The 16,125-nt window shown below is 39.0% G+C and overlaps 1 protein-coding gene across 3 annotated transcripts in view; it reads right to left on the bottom strand.

Moving 5' to 3' along the window:
* The window catches only part of PDSS2 (decaprenyl diphosphate synthase subunit 2), a 200,474-nt gene that overhangs the window by 41,787 nt on the left and 142,562 nt on the right, over positions 1-16,125 (bottom strand). For 2 of the 3 annotated variants that reach the window (XM_070419293.1, XM_070419294.1), the window contains 2 exons: positions 3,286-3,459; positions 735-866 (listed from right to left, as the gene is read on the bottom strand). In XM_070419293.1, coding sequence (XP_070275394.1) covers positions 735-866; positions 3,286-3,459 — 306 coding nt within the window. The remainder of the gene's footprint in view (positions 1-734; positions 867-3,285; positions 3,460-16,125) is intronic. The other variant, XM_070419296.1, reaches the window with a different exon arrangement.

The raw sequence follows: 16,125 nt of genomic DNA, 5'->3' as shown, positions 1-16,125 counted from the left end.
CCCTTTACCCTTCCCACTTAACCATGCTTCCCCCCACTATGATAATGCCTGAGAACTTGAATATTCAGGGTCCAAGTTTGTTTTAAAATAACCCAATGAGCTGACAGACGGACCTCCTGGAATTCTGCAGCTTGTGCTAGAGTTTGCAGATGGAAAATTGCTGTCAGTTAAAGGGTAGTGCTATTACCATAGCCCGATTTTTGAAAGCCTTTAGGAAAAAAAAAATCATCTGAGTTAATTAGTATTCACCATACACACTAGTTTTATGTTGCAGTATTCTAAAAACTCAGATAATAACAAACATAGTATTGCAGTTTCTAACTTGTAAGTAACATTTTACCTCTTAAAATGTAGATTACAAAGTAAGAATTTTACCTGTTATATGAATAAGTTCTTATATGGCTGATCTATATGGCTGATGTCTTAGATCAGTGGTTCTCAACCTGTGGGTCGAGACCCTTTGGGGGGTCGAACGACCCTTTCACAGGGGTCGCCTAAGACCATCGGAAAACACATATATAATTACATATTGTTTTTGTGATTAATCACTATGCTTTAATTATGTTTAATTTGTAACAATGAAATTGGGGGTCACCACAACATGAGGAACTATATTAAAGGGTCGCGGCATTAGGAAGGTTGAGAACCACTGTCTTAGATGATCATAAAATATGAATTATGTTCTAAAATCAGCTTATTCTACTGGAACCTAATATAGGAGTACTTTCATTTACCTCAACAATCTGTTTAATCCACAAATCTCTTCCAAGAATCTCCTGATGTAAGACTACAGGAGCTGAGTTCAGATTAAATGTCGTGGAGTCACTGGTCTTTTCTTTAATAAAAGGCTGGAGATCAGAATTTATCTAGAAGTAGTGAAAAGAGTTAAATGAGTGAAATGCATATACACTGGTATGTCTTAGTCATATACAGAAAGTACTAGGTAATATAGTGAAAAATAAAGTTTAAGAAATGCAGGTTTTAGGTGTATTTTAATAAGTCAAAAACCAGTTTATATGATTAACAATAATCTTTAAAATAATTTTTCCTTAACATATCCCTTTTTTTATGTAGCAGAAACCTTTATTTTACTTTAAGTTCAAGGTCAGGATTTACAAAAACATTTAATAAATATAATTGCTTGATAAACTAACCTAAGATTTAATAAAATATGTAAAAAATTATCTGGACATATTACATTTATACTAATATTAGTGGCCCGGTGCAAAGGAAATTAATTAGAAGAAATATTTTAATGTCACTATTCGCCCTTTCTCTATAATAGAAGTGTCAACCAAATTCACGATCGACAATGACAGGTCGAAACACACGCATGGAATTGGCGCCAGTGAGAGCTTTGTATGTATTGCACATGCGTGAGTCAACTTAGTCTTTTATATATATATATACTAATAAAAGGGTAATATGCTAATTAGACCAGGAGACCTTCCGGACAAAGCCATGGTGGCGGGGCTGAGGCCGAGGTGGTTAAGGGCAATCAGGCCAGGAGGGGAGGGCAGTTGGGGGTGATCAGGCCGGCAGGGGGGCGCAGTTGGGGTGAGCAGGCTGGCAGGGAGCGGCAGTCGAGGGCAATCAGGCCTGCAGAGGGAGCAGTTGGGGGCGAGCAGGCCGGCGGGGGGCAGTGCAGTTGGGGTGATCAGGGTGGCAAAGGGGGGCAAGTTGGGGATGAGAAGGCCAGTGGGGGGCACAGTTGGGGGCGAGCAGGCCGCAGAGTGGTTAGGGGTGATCAGGCAGGCAGGGAGGTGAGCAGTTAGGAGCCAGCGGTCCCGGATTGTGAGAGGGATGTCCGACTGCCGGTTTAGGCCCAATCCCTGTGGACATCCCCCGGGGAGTCCCAGATTGGAGAGGGTGCAGGCCGGGCTGAGGGACAACCCCGCCCCCTGTGCACAAATTTCGTGCACCGGACCACTAGTATATATATAATAAACTTGCTTAATTAGACCTGCTTTCTGATGTAGCTAAACTTTTTCCAGCCCAATGAACCACCCCAACTTCTCTTTCAGGTAATTGTTAGCAACACAGGAGTAAATATCAATATGAAGCAGATTATTATTGTAGATCACGCAGGGAGAACAAAGGATAAATATTTAACTGCAGCAGTGCTTGACTATATTCTGCGCAGTGACAAAACCTGAAATCATTTTCAGGGTCCACCATTTCTTACTTCTTTTCAGTTGGGTCAAGTTTCTTGACTTGCTAAATCTCTGTTTTCTGGCTAATGAAAAGAAAATACGATTCCATCGAGTCTCCTAACTACCTGCTCCAGGACTTCTGTGAGGATCAAATGAGATGAGGCATGGGAAAACGCTTCACAGACATTTGGTTAAAGTGTGAAATGTTTGCACCTGGCTATAAAGCAAGTCGTGTTCCTGGGCTGAAGAACTGCAAGGAAGCTAGTCGTGGCTAGGGAGAGGAAGCCGGGCATTGCTATGTGATGTAGCTGGGCTGTGGGCCACATTTTGCACCATGGGGTCTCGGCAGTGCTGGCTGCGATTTGGTGGGCTGTTGCTCCGGGGTGGTGGCAGGGCCTGTGTCCCGCTTGGGGGAAGCCAAGTGTTGCTTTGTGGGCGCCAGGTCCATGGTGCCAGTGCGCATCAGGGCAGCTCCTGTGTTGAGCGTCTGCTTCCTGGTGGTCAGCGCATGTCATAGCGACCAATTGGAGGGTCAGACATTTAGCATATTGCCTTTTATATATATAGGTATTTCCCCCTTCTTATAAGCTATTTAAGTAACACTTAAGGTATAAATATATTAAATACAATTTTACAATTATATATCCATAGAGGAAACAATGCAACAGCTAATCTTAGGACATTTTATATTTTACTATGCCTATTCAAAAGAATCAGTTATTAGAAGTAAAGCTTTTAATTTTATTCAGTATATTTCCAAATTTCATTAATTTTCCATAATTTGTTTTACATAAGGAACTAGAAGGTAACTGTAACAAAAACGAAAATATTCTATTCTATAAATAGCAACATTACATGTAATTTAATAACTGCCAGAATTCTTTCAAGAACCCTTTCAGATGGTAAGAAAAGACAAATATCACAAATATGGTTAAAGTAAGCTGCAGCTTTCTGTCAAAATTACACAGTATTCACCAATCACACTGTTTATATAACAATCACTGTCTATGACTGATAGGTTTTAAACACACAATAAGCATTTTTTGAGAAAAAGCTTACCAAATGGCCAAAAAGTTCTGATGTATCATTTTAGCTCTTTAAGCACCGAGAAGGAGAAAGGGTGTGCAAATACCTTATGACTCATGGCCATGTGCTTCCCATACTGAAATGCCATATCCTGAACCTCAGCATCATGCTTTGCTAATTCCATTGCAGCTTGGCAGCTCTTTGCTAATAAGGCACCATGGGAGAGAAAAGTCTGCTCCTTCCAAGTCGATATTCCAATGTCATTTGTGATAGAATCTTCCTAAAAAATGCAACAAAAACCAAGACAAAAAGGTGTTGGGAGTAACTGAATTGTTTCAGTTTTTAAAGAATAAAAGTTAAGATGTAAACTATTCAAAATACTCATGCTAGTGCCACAAGACAGAACTAAGAGATGCTGAACCTACCTAAAGAGAGCTAAGGGGGCGAGAACTGCCTTTTTAAAAAATAAAGGGCCCATATTCTTTATTTTTATTTTTTAACTGATTTCAGAGAGGAAGGGAGAGGGAAAGAGGGATAGAAACAGTAATGGTGAGAGAGAAACCCTGATCAGCTGCCTCCTGCACGCCCCGCACCGGGGATTGAGCCCGCAGTCCAGGACCCTTCCAACGCTCTATCCACGAAACCAAACTGACTAGGATGAGAACTGCCCTTTTTAGGGTAAGGGGGGAAATGAAAAAAAAAATGATGAAGCAAATTTTATCTTTAGATAAGGGGCTTCTGTTAAAATATATTTTTGGAATAAAGCAAAATTAGATAATTGGACCTCTAACTCCCTTCTATATTCAAATCAGTTCTTAAGTGCTAATATTCTAAAATACAAGAATCCTATTTCCTTTAACTTATATGAAAATGTCAAAGGCATAAGGAAGAAACTATAATCTTTTGTAAACAGTTAAATAGAGAAATCAGAGAGGAGGCAACCCATCATAATTTACTAGTATAATTAGATTATTCATCACACTTTATTTCCATAAGAAGAAACAATAGAATAGAGGATATAACTGCAGTTTAATTTCATCCTTTTTAAATTATGAAAATCATTACAGTATCTGTGAGTATACAAACACTTACTGACTCTAGACCAGTGATATCCAATAAAAATATAATGTAAGCCACATGTGCAATTTAAAATTTGCTAGGAGCTACATTAAACAAGTGAAAAAAGAGGTGAAATTAATCTTAATCCCATATTTTATTTATCCCAATATCAAAAATACTATTTCTATATATACTCAATATAAAATTATAAATGAAATAATTACATTTTTAATACTAAGTTTTCAAAACTAGTGTGTATTTTATACTTACAGCACATCACTAGCCACATTTCAAGTACTTAACAGGTAGAGGAACTAGTGGCTAGCCAGCCGTGGGCAAACTACAGCCCGCGGGCTGGATCCTGCCCGTTTGAAATGAATAAAACTAAAAAAAAAAAAAGACCGTACCTTTTTATGTAATGATGTTTACTTTGAATTTATATTAGTTCACACAAACACTCCATCCATGCTTTTGTTCCGGCCCTCCGGTCCAGTTTAAGAACCCATTGTGGCCCTCGAGTCAAAAAGTTTGCCCACCCCTGGTAGCCTATTGGACAGCTCTGCTCTGCCCAGTGAGCTCTCTGAGGACAAGAATGGTGAAGTAAATATATAAAACAATGTTTACTGTATGGTGTTTCTTTGAAACCTTTAACTAGAATTAATGGACAAGGATTAATTAACTGAAACATTTTACTTCTGGCCACCCATACCATAATCCTCCTTTCACCATTATTTGAGGACAAAATAAAAAATAATGAATAAACTTTAAAAGGAACCATTAATGCCCAGCCAGCGTGGCTCAGTGATTGAGCCTCAACCCATGAACCAAGAGGTCCTTGGTTTGATTCCCGGTCAGGGCACATGCCCAGGTTGTGGGCTCGACCCCCCAGTAGTGGTTGTACAGGAGGCAGCCAATCGATGGCTCTTTCTCATCATTTATGTTTCTATCTCTTTCTCCCTCTCCCTTCCTCTCTGAAATCAATAAAAACATATATTAAAAATTTAATAAAAAATTTAAGCTAAGTGAAAGGAGCCAGCCACAGGAAACCACATATTGTACATTCCATTTATTTGAATTGTAGGTTAGTGGTTGCCTAGGCTGGGGTGGGAACTAAAAATGGCCATGAAGGACCTTAGGGGGCATGTTTGACAATGTCCTAAAACTGATAATTATACAACTGAATAAAGTAACTAAAAATCATTAAATTTTATGGTTAAAATGGGTTAATTTTATGATGTCAAATATATCTCAATAAAGTTGTTTAAAAAGAAAAAAGGTAATGAGTATAATTTTACATTTTTTGGCTTCAAGTGTTTAAATTAACATTTAAAAAATTTATGCAGCTCTTAATGAACTTTTTGTGGTTTGTATACTACCCAACTTTAATCATACAACAAACATTTATTTAGGTTCTATTATAGGTCGGGTTCTCTGTGAAGCAATATAGATACGACGATTTTAAATAGACTGTCCTCAAGAAGCTCACAGTTCAGAAATGGCTTGTATATATCCCTATACCTTTGTATATATGCAGATATAAATATATTGATAAATCAATATAGTTCCATGGTAGGCAGACAGGCATGAGCAGAGCAAGGACAATGGGCCAGGTACAGAAGGTCACCAGGGCAGAAAGCCTCGGGTGCCTAGCAACAGGCAAAAATGGGAAAACCAGGACCACGCCCCCAGGGTCATCTTTTGTTTCCTAACATATTGCTGGTCATTTGGTTCAGACCTAGACCCCCTGACCTTTCATATCGTGGGTCATGCAGTTTGGACCCGCCCCTGATCTCTCCCCCTGCCCCCGCATGTCACTAGTCTTGTGGCAGACCCCCTTTGAGGAGGAACAAGGGGCCGAAGAGTGGCCTCATGCCACTCTCATGTGGGCCCCTAGCACAACCACTCTGAAGCATTAACCCCTAGGGATAATATCTAGGTTTCAGTTGTATTTCAGCTCCAGGCCCAGAAAAGCAGCAAAACAGGGCAAGCGATGCCATGTCTGACATAAGGACCAGCTGAGTTGACTAATGACCTGTCCTAGTGCCAACCAATCAGTGGAGACCATGTCCTGGAAAGCTGATGAATTGTCCATTGAGATCTTCCCCTGAAACACTCGCCTTTTGAGTAGATAAAAGCCTTTAAGAGGAAGAACCCTATGTGGCTAGTATGGAACACACACATGCCTTTCATCACCATTTCCCCTAAGAACCTTTTCCTTGCCTCTCTCTTTCTCCTAAGCTCCAAGGGCCCTTCTTTTGCCTCTGTAACTTGTTTCCTGAGCCCATTTTTTTCCTATGGCTCACTTCTTCTACCTCTGTGACTTTCTAAATAAACTATTTTTTTTTTTTTTAATAGTTTGAGTCTTGGCTCTCAATTCTCTCTTAGCCAGAACTCAAATGCAGTTGCTGAACCAAGTTCCAATCTCCAGTAACATTCTGGTGCCATTTTGCTGCCAACAGTTCTATTTCAGAATTATTCTTACAGGATATCCAATGATCAAAGATTAGTTTTGTTCATTATATTTTTCTTATTATAATGAAGACATTTTATTATTCATCATTTCTACATTTTCAATTATGCAATACACGATCATTGAAGAAAACTTAGAAAATCCAGATAACAAAGAAACAATTAGTTTATAGTCTCTTGAAATCTGCTACCATAAGTTAATCAGACAATAAATCAATAATTCTGTTTCTAAGTTAATCAGAGATTTTATTCCCTGAACATGAAATTATTACTTATTATGAACTTGGTTAAAAATGTAACAGTCCCTCCATTCATTTTCAATTGTAAAATACCGAGAAACTGGTTTGATAACCACATCCAAATCAGTATTTTCAGACAGAAGATATATAGAATTGGTATGAAATGAATGAATGCAGTCAGGGTAAATGAGATTTAGATATACTCACAGCATCAACTTACATATGTGCACTTTTTACTGAAGATTTATTATTTATTAAAGGAAGATACATTCAGTGAATATTTATTTTTGATGGAATTCTTTTTTTTTCCAGAAAGGTAAATGTATGCCAACATACCTATCAAATGACTATCAGATAGAAGTACATTAATTTAAAAAATATAGGTCTCTTATTCACTGTCACATGATCTTTTTGCTCAAATAAAGCTAGTTCAAAACCACACAGGAAAAAAAACCTGAAGCTTGCAAGACAATGTTTGCCGGAGACAGTGGTACTGGGGGTTTTGCTCACATATAAAATGCTGTTCTGCTACTGCGATGTCTGGGGGATGTGTACTTTGAGTTGCTTTTTAAACAGTAGTAGTACATTTGTACATACCTATTTACATGACAACAAAGTGTGTTTATAAAAGTGGCTGCTTGGGATTAAAGGTCTAGTTCAGCGGTTCTCAACCTGTGGGTCTCGACCTCTTTGGGGGTTGAACGATCCTTTCACAGGGGTCGCCTAAGACCATTGGAAAACACATATATAATTACATATTGTTTTGTGATTAATCACTATGCATTAATTATGTTCAATTTGTAACAATGAGAATACACCCTGCATATCAGATATTTACATTACGATTCATAACAGTAGCAAAATTACAGTTATGAAGTAGCAATGAAAATAATTTTATGGTTGGGGGTCAGCACAACATGAGGAACTGTATTAAAGGGTCGCGGCATTAGGAAGGTTGAGAACCACTGGTCTAGTTCATGGTCACAGAAAAAAAGGCAAAATAGCCCTAGCTGGTTTGGCTCAGTGGATAGAGCATCGGCCTGTGGACTGAAGGGTCCCAGGTTTGACTCTGATCAAGGGCACATGCCTGGGTTTCGGGCTTGATCTTCAGTAGGGGGCGTGCAGGAGGCAGTCAATCAATAATTCTCTCTCATCATTGATGTTTCTTTCTATCTCTCCCTTTCCCTTCCTCTCTGAAATCAATCTATCTTCTATATATATAAAAGGCTAAGTGACCGACCGTCCATCCATCTGACCAACCACCCGGCCGGTACATATGACAGGCACTGGCAATTTAAAAATAATTGTTGATTTGCACATTTATGATACATATAAAGCTCTTGCTGGCACCAATCGCATGTGTGTTTTAATTTTATTACACTATATTATTTTGACATGTAATTTTTTGCAGTAACGTAATTACCGCATGAATCTTTCTTCTAATTAATTTCCTTTCAATGTGCACGAGTCCGTGCACTGGGCCACTAATAAAAATATATTTTTAAAAAAAGCAAACGAATTGACCCAGGAAAATGTCAAAGTCCCAATTAGAATCTGCCAAGCCAAACTTCTACCTTTCACATTCTCAGAAAAGAAGAGTTCAGAAAACTAAGGCACTAACTACCTGTTGAATTAAAAGTACTTTAAAGAAAGTATGCAAATATTTCCTGTTCTCATGCTTCCTACATTGGATTCATACTTTGAGCCACTATATTTATAAATACAGCAAAAATTTGAGTTTGATAAGAGACTAGATCTCTTTAATGCCACATTAAACCATTAAAAAAATTTTTTTTGGAATTGATTTCAGAGAGAAGGGAGAGAAATAGAAACATCCATGATGAGAGTCATTGATCAGCTGCCTCCTGGACGGCCCCCACTGGGGATTGAGTCTGTAACTGGACATGTGCCCTGGCCAGGAATAGAACTGTGACCTCCTTCTGAGATCACAGCTGAGATGACTAATGACCTGCCCTAGCGCCAACCGATCAGTGGAGACCATGTCCTGAAAAGCTTATGAATATTCCATTGAGATCCTCCTCTGAAATACCCGCCCTTTGAGAGTAGATAAAAGCTTTCAAAAGGAAGAACCGTATGTGGCTAGTTCATGGGCTGATGCTCAACCACTGAGTCACACTGGCTGGGCACATTAAACCATTTTAAATGTTTGATTTGAATTGCCCCTTTCAGCTATTTTGAGAAGCTAAACAAATGCCATAAAAGTTTATTAGCCTTGTTAAAAAAAAAAGTAAAGTTCAAGAAATTTTCAATAAAGACCTTGTAAATTTAGGGATAAGAAGAAAGCAATGGGGAGAATAGAGTCTAATATTTCCTGGGAGCTAACTATGTAATGGTACTTTCATACTCATTATTATATTAGCTCTCAAAAAATTCAATTATTATTATTCCCATTTAATAAGTAAGGAGATTTATAGACTGTAGTTTGACCAAGATTGGACATTAGTAAGTGGCAGAGATGGGTCTCAGATATATAGCAACTGGATTCTGCTTTGTTTAACACATAATAGAAATACATGCAAAATATCTTTTACAGTTTGAAAAGAAGATTGTACTTAGGAGTAATGATATGTGTCATCTATGTATCCAAAAGCATTTTAGCCCTGCTGGTGTGGCTCAGTGGTTGAGCATCAACCCATGCACCAAAAGATCGCAGGCTCAATTCCCGATCAGGGCACATAACTGGGTTTCAGGCTCAAGTCCCAGTAGGGGGAGTACAGGAGGCAGCCAATGGATGTCTCTCACGGATGTTTCTATCTCTCTCCCTCTTCTTTCCTCTTGCTCTGAAATACTTTGTTTAAAAAAAGTATTTTAGCCCTAGCTGGTTTGGCTCAGTGGATAGAGCATCAGCCTGCAGACTGAAGGGTCCCAGGTTCAATTCCGGTCAAGGGCACATGCCTGGGTTTCGGGCTTGATCTCCAGTAGGGGACGTGTAGGAAGCAGCCAATCAATGATTCTCTCTCATCATTGATGTTTCTCTCTTTCCCTCTCCCTTCCTCTCTGAATCAATACAGATATATTTGAAAAAAAAAACAAAAAACACAACAAGTATTTTAAACCTGTAAACCCAGTCTTTAATAATATCCCTTAGAGAGATTCAAAAGTCTAGAGCAGGGGTCCTCAAACTTTTTAAACACGGGGCCAGTTCACTGTCCCTCAGACTGTTGGAGGGCCGGACTATAGTTTTAAAAAAAAACTATGAACAAATTCCTATGCACACTGCACATATTTATTTTGAAGTAAAAAAACAAAACGGGAACAAATACAATATTTGTATTTGCATGTGGCCCGCGGGCCATAGTTTGAGGACCCCTGGTCTAGAGTATATAAGTAACAAGATTACAATGGCAGATATCATAAGTATTTTTTTTTAGGAATCCTAAGGAAGGGAAAAAAGAATGAAGTGATTTGTTCTGATTTATAATTCAATCTCATTGGAGATAGTAAAGTAGGTATCTGGAAACTTCACATCCATGTAAATCAGGGGCAAGAAACTGATAAGATTTGATAAATTTACATAACTAAGTTCTGTTTTTAAAAGTGTTTCTATACAATAAATACAGCTACTAAAAGTTTGTTCACAAATTAGAGAGAAGGGTTTACAAGGAATTTAAAAATCAGGAATTCTCTCGAACAAGACTGTCAAACTACAGCGGGAAGACCGGGGAGGGTTGGGGGGCAGGAGTGGGGGTGGTAAGAGATCAACCGAAGGACTTGTATGCATGCATATAAGCATAACCAATGGACATAAGACACTGGGGGGTAGGGGAGGCCAGGGGATTGTCAAGGGCGGGGAAAAAAAAGGGAGAAATATGCAATACTCTTTGTAATACTTTAAGCAATAAAAAATAAATAGAACAATGGCAAAGGAAATAGAAAAGAAAGTCAAATATAATAAATTTTCACCCTAATCGGTTTGGCTCAGTGGATAAAGTGTCGGCCTGCAGACTGAAGGGTCCCAGGTTCGATTCCGGTCAAGGGCATGTACCTTGGTTGTGGGCACATCCCCAGTGGGGAGTGTGCAGGAGGCAGCTGAATTGATGTTTCTCTCTCATCAATGCTTCTAACTCTTTATCCCTCTCCCTTCCTCTCTGTAAAAAATCAATAAAATATATTTAAAAATAAAAAAAATCAGGAATTCTTTGGTCTAGTGCCAGCCACGCCCTTCCTGCCCTACCCACTCAGCAGTTCTTGCTGAGATGTGTGGCAATAACCATGCTGAAGAGTGGTCATGATGAATGGAAGACTATTTTACAGCATAAATCCTTCAGCAGTGGTATCCGTGGGATGGGGGAAGCTTCTAACAGCTAGAGGGCAGCAGACAGTCTTCAGATGGGTTGCACAGAAGTAGGAGGGAACACTAATTCTTTGAGATGAACAAACTGAACAGCACCAAGAAGGAACTTGGCTTGCTTTGAAATGCTGTGTATGCTGGTGCTTGACATACTATGTAAAAGTAGATGCAGTTCAATAGATTTTGTGTGCGTGTGCGTGTGTGTGCGTGTGTGTGTGTGTGTGTGTGTGTATGCATACTACATGACAGGCACTGTGGATATGTCTAGAAGCAATGCCTAATTACATCTTATAATTAGGCATTAATTAGGTATTACTCCATGACCTTTAATAGAAGTTCAGAAGGGGAGAAACAATAAAGTTAGAAAGTAGTTTGGTATGTGAAAGAAGAGCTTTGCTTACAGCACAGAGAAGGGAGTGAATAGTTCTACCAAGGAAAGGTTTAAGAAGGCTGGGAATGGGGTGGGTAGCTGAATAATAAACTGAAATTAGCCAGAAATATAAGGTAGGGGATGACTTTGGGGCTGCTCACATGACATGATAGCTGGCAAGTGATCCAATAGAGTGAAAGCATATTCCAAAAGGAGGCTTCACAAGCTTTTATAAACTGATCTTGGAAATGACACACCATCATTTCTGCTGTATGCTATTGATCACACAGACTGGCCTGCACAATGTGGGAAGGGACCACACAAGGAATACTAGGCAGTGGGGCTCATTGAGGGCCATTTTGGATGCTGGCTACTACAGATTAGTGCACTGAGTCTATAGATCCGAACAGTTTAGTCTCTTAAAACATTCTGCAAGTAGTTTTATAGAAAGGTTCTTCTGATATACACAAGAGACTGTCTTGCCACTAAACAGAACTATTGTTTTACTTGTGAATTTAACAGGTAAAAAGTGGCATTTCACTTAAATATGGGAAGTCATTTCATTTACTAGCCATTTGTATTTCCTCCATTTGTTAAAGATTACTGAGTATCTTCTATGTACAAGACATTGTTCTAGGTGTGTATGCCAGTGAGCAAAACCAGAGTCCTCACACTCATAGTTCTTACAGTCTAGGTAGGGAAACCAGACAATCAGATACCCTCACAAACAGATACACACCTACAAACTGAGATACTTCCGATGGGGGAAATGAACCTGAGTGAGGCTCGGGTTTTTGGGGATGGTTTCCCTGAGGAAGGGACACTCGAGCTAAATAAGAGATTTGTCATAAAGATGGAGAAGTATGTTCTAGGCTTTAAGGAGAAGGGCATATCTGAGGAACCGGAGAAGGCTATTGGGGCTGATAATGCAGCCAGTGAGGATGAGAATGATACAAGACAAGTCTGGAGGGACAGACTGGCATCAGACTATGGAGGGTTTTTTGGGTCACTTCCAGGATTTTGGTCTTTATCCCAAGAGGTATGAGATGTCTCTGGGGGTTGAAGTGGTAGCACAACAGCATCAGATTAGCATTTTGAGATCCCTGGTAGTGTGAAGAAAAGACTAAAATATGGGAGGATTGTATAAAGGGAGGCGAAGGAGGAAGTTATTGGAGTAGCTCAGCCAAGAGATGACAGAATCTTGAACCATGCAAAAGGGTAGGCATGGGTAAAACCAGGCTGCAGTTTATGCCCCTGATGGTGGGGGAGTGATGGCATAAACAAGGTACTGCTCTTGATCACTTCTATACATTGAAAGGATATGTCCCTGCAAAGTTCATATGCTGAAGCCCGAACTGCCAGTGTGTCTATATTTAGAGTAAGGGTGTGATTAAGGTTAAATGAAGTGATAAGGGTGGGGTTCTGATCCAATGGGATTAGTGTCCTTTTAAGAAGAAACACCAGAGAGTTGGCTCTGCTCTCTCTCCACCATTTCAGCACATAGTGAGAAGGTGGCCATCTGCAAGCTAGGAAGAGCACTCTCACCAGAAACTAAATTAACCAGAAGCTTCATCTTGGATTTCCAGCCTCCAGAACTATGACAAATCAATTTCTGTTGTTTAAGCCACACAGACTATGGTGTTTTGTTATGGCAGCCTGAGCTGGCTAATATAACTACCTTCTTATAAATCTTAGGATTCAATGAATGATGTTGTGCAAGTATATTTATATTTTCTTTGCAACATCTTTTTGCCATGGTCTTAACAACCATCATATTAACATATTGCCTTAAAATTTGTTCTGGTTATCTATCTCTAGATAACAAACCACCTCAAGACTTTAGTGGCATAATTACAACAACCATGTTATTCTGCTCACAGATTCTGTGGGTCAGGAATTCAGAAAGGGAACAGAAAAAAATGGCTTGTCTCTGTTTTGTGGTAGCTGGGTCCTCATTTGGGGAGACCTGAAAAGTTGGTAATGATTCAAAGGGCTGGAGCTTGCTCAACTGAGTTACCAGAGATCCACTTCCAATAAGATGGCTTATTCACCCACACATCAATCAGATCCACCTGGGACTGATGATTGGCGCGCCTTCCCGTGGCCTCCCCACTTGGCTTCTCATAGTGGTTAAGTTCTCAGAGAGAGCAGATAGAGGGAGTGTTTAATGACAATGAGTGCTCCAAGACACCCTTTTATGGCCCAGCCAGGGAAGTCAGGTAATATCACTCCTACCACACTTTGTTGGTTGAGGCATGCACAATATCACACTGAGATTCAAGGAAAAGGGACATAATCCTCACTTGATGGGAGGTGATGAGAGGAGAGTTAAAAAATTAGTGACTTATTTTTAAATCACCACACTCTACTTTTGAAGAGAATACTCAGGAGACAACTTTCTCTGCTCCTTCCCAATTATGCTCTGGCTAAGGTGGCGACATAGGAGGTGGATGGAATAAGGCAACTACAGGGGTAAGGCTGGAGAGGGGCAGTTATTAAGGGTGACTTCTAGGTTGCCTACCTGAGAACCTGGATGAATGATGGTACTCATTGAGAAGACAGAGAACAATGGAATGGGTTTGAAGGGAAAGAGCATATATCTGGTCTTAATATGTACTGAATCTGAGATGCTTGTGATACCCTTGAGTGGAAATATTGAGTAAGCAGCAAAATATTTGGCTCTACATCTCAGTAATCTCGGATGGAGATATACATTGGGATTCACTGGCATACACAGACAGTAATTGAAGTCTTGTGCTTCATTTTCTGAATTGTCTATTCTTGTCCGGGGATCAGAATGGCATTCTATTAAACAATTTACATGCTTAATAGTGATGTTTCATCTCTCTGGCAAATAAACTGCCTTTTAAGATGTTTTACTGTGATAGCAGTCAATGAGTGACCTTGAGTACCTCTAAATGGTATATAAATTCAATTTAGCATTTAACAAATAAAAACATTCACCAACCAGACCCACTCTAAACTTGAGGGTCTACTTAATCAAAAGGGCCATTATAAGTACTAAGCTTAGTCATCCATAGTTTCTCTGCCTTCTCATATCTATATTTATCCTCACTTTACCACTTTTGCATATCTAACTTAATACTCCTATATTTGATTTCTAATATGTTCCCTTCACAATACATTTGCTGCTTTTCCTTTAAATAAAAACATTTTTAAATTAAAAAATGTATACAGTATTATTTCTTAAATGTGGTGGGCACTAGATGTTTTATTTTATTATTAAGCTATATATATATATGTACATATATTTATTTATGTTTGATACATTTTAAAACAATTAAATCACATTCAATTGCCTTTAAACCTGAATAAATTCAACATTTTTATTTGTAATGAATGACTTAAGACTGTGCCAACTATGAAAAAAATAGTTGTTAGTAAAATTATAGGTATTTATTATCGAAGTCTTGAATATGTGAGTGATATAAGTTTGAATAGATGCCCAGCAAACAATAAACATGACATGGCATATTTTACTAGCTTGTGAGTACATGTCTTGGGTACAGTGTGAGGGACAGGTTATGAGTAAAAGTATCAGCGAAAGACCTACATTAGTACCTATTTTTGCTAACTGACAGAAATCCGAAGAGAATTTTTGCTTTTACAGAAGAAGGCAAAAAGTGTAAAGAGTGTTTAGTGTTTGTTTTTCAGTGAGCCATTATAGAGGTAGTGCATACCCCGAGCAGCAAGTGTGACATCACCAAGCTATTTCCCTGGGAACTACACTCAGCATCTCAGCATCAAGTCGTCATAGCTTTGAACTGTGTCTGTGAGCATTTGAGCCTCATCTCAATTGATTCTGTTTGTCCATTAGCAAGATGTGTGCTCTGAAGTATCAGAAAGCCTAAGAGAGCTTGTAAGGATGTACATTTTGTGCAAAACTGGATGTAATTAAGCATTTCAATGATGGTAGATGCGATAAAGACATTGTGCATGAGTTGAACATGCCCGTGTCTACCATTCGCTCTATTTACATGCAGAGAGATTCTTGCATGCAACCAAAGTTACTACTGGTTATGCCAGTAGCAAAGGGTCTCTTTTAGTCAGTATCCAGTAATAGATAAAAGAGAAAGTCTACTGCCTGAGTGAACTGATGGTTGTACAAAGTATTGTATTCTGGTAAGTTATTTATACTTAAGGAGAAATTGGTCAGTCTTTTTTATAAGCTGAAACAGAAAGCACTGGATGATGATGAAAGTGTTGTAAAAGTGGAATTTACAGGTAGTTCTGGGTGGTTTGATTGTTTTCTGAAGTGAGGGCAGTTTCATAGCTAAGGTTACTGGAAAGAGTGTTCAGCTGTTACTGAAGTTGCAGAGAAGTTCCCGAAGAACTTAAGAAAATAATTACAGAAGACAGTTATTCGTATAAGCAAGTTTTTAGCTGTGACAAAACTAAAATTTATTGGAAAAAACTGCTGAGCAAGACGTTTATTTTGACAGAAGAACATCAGGCTGAGAGACATGAGGCCCTGAA

Source organism: Myotis yumanensis, unplaced genomic scaffold, assembly GCF_028538775.1.
Source record: "Myotis yumanensis isolate MYYU_CA2020_CCGP unplaced genomic scaffold, mMyoYum1.0.hap1 SCAF_6, whole genome shotgun sequence".
Classification (NCBI taxonomy): domain Eukaryota; kingdom Metazoa; phylum Chordata; class Mammalia; order Chiroptera; family Vespertilionidae; genus Myotis; species Myotis yumanensis.
This window is presented reverse-complemented; position numbering and strand designations above follow the sequence as displayed.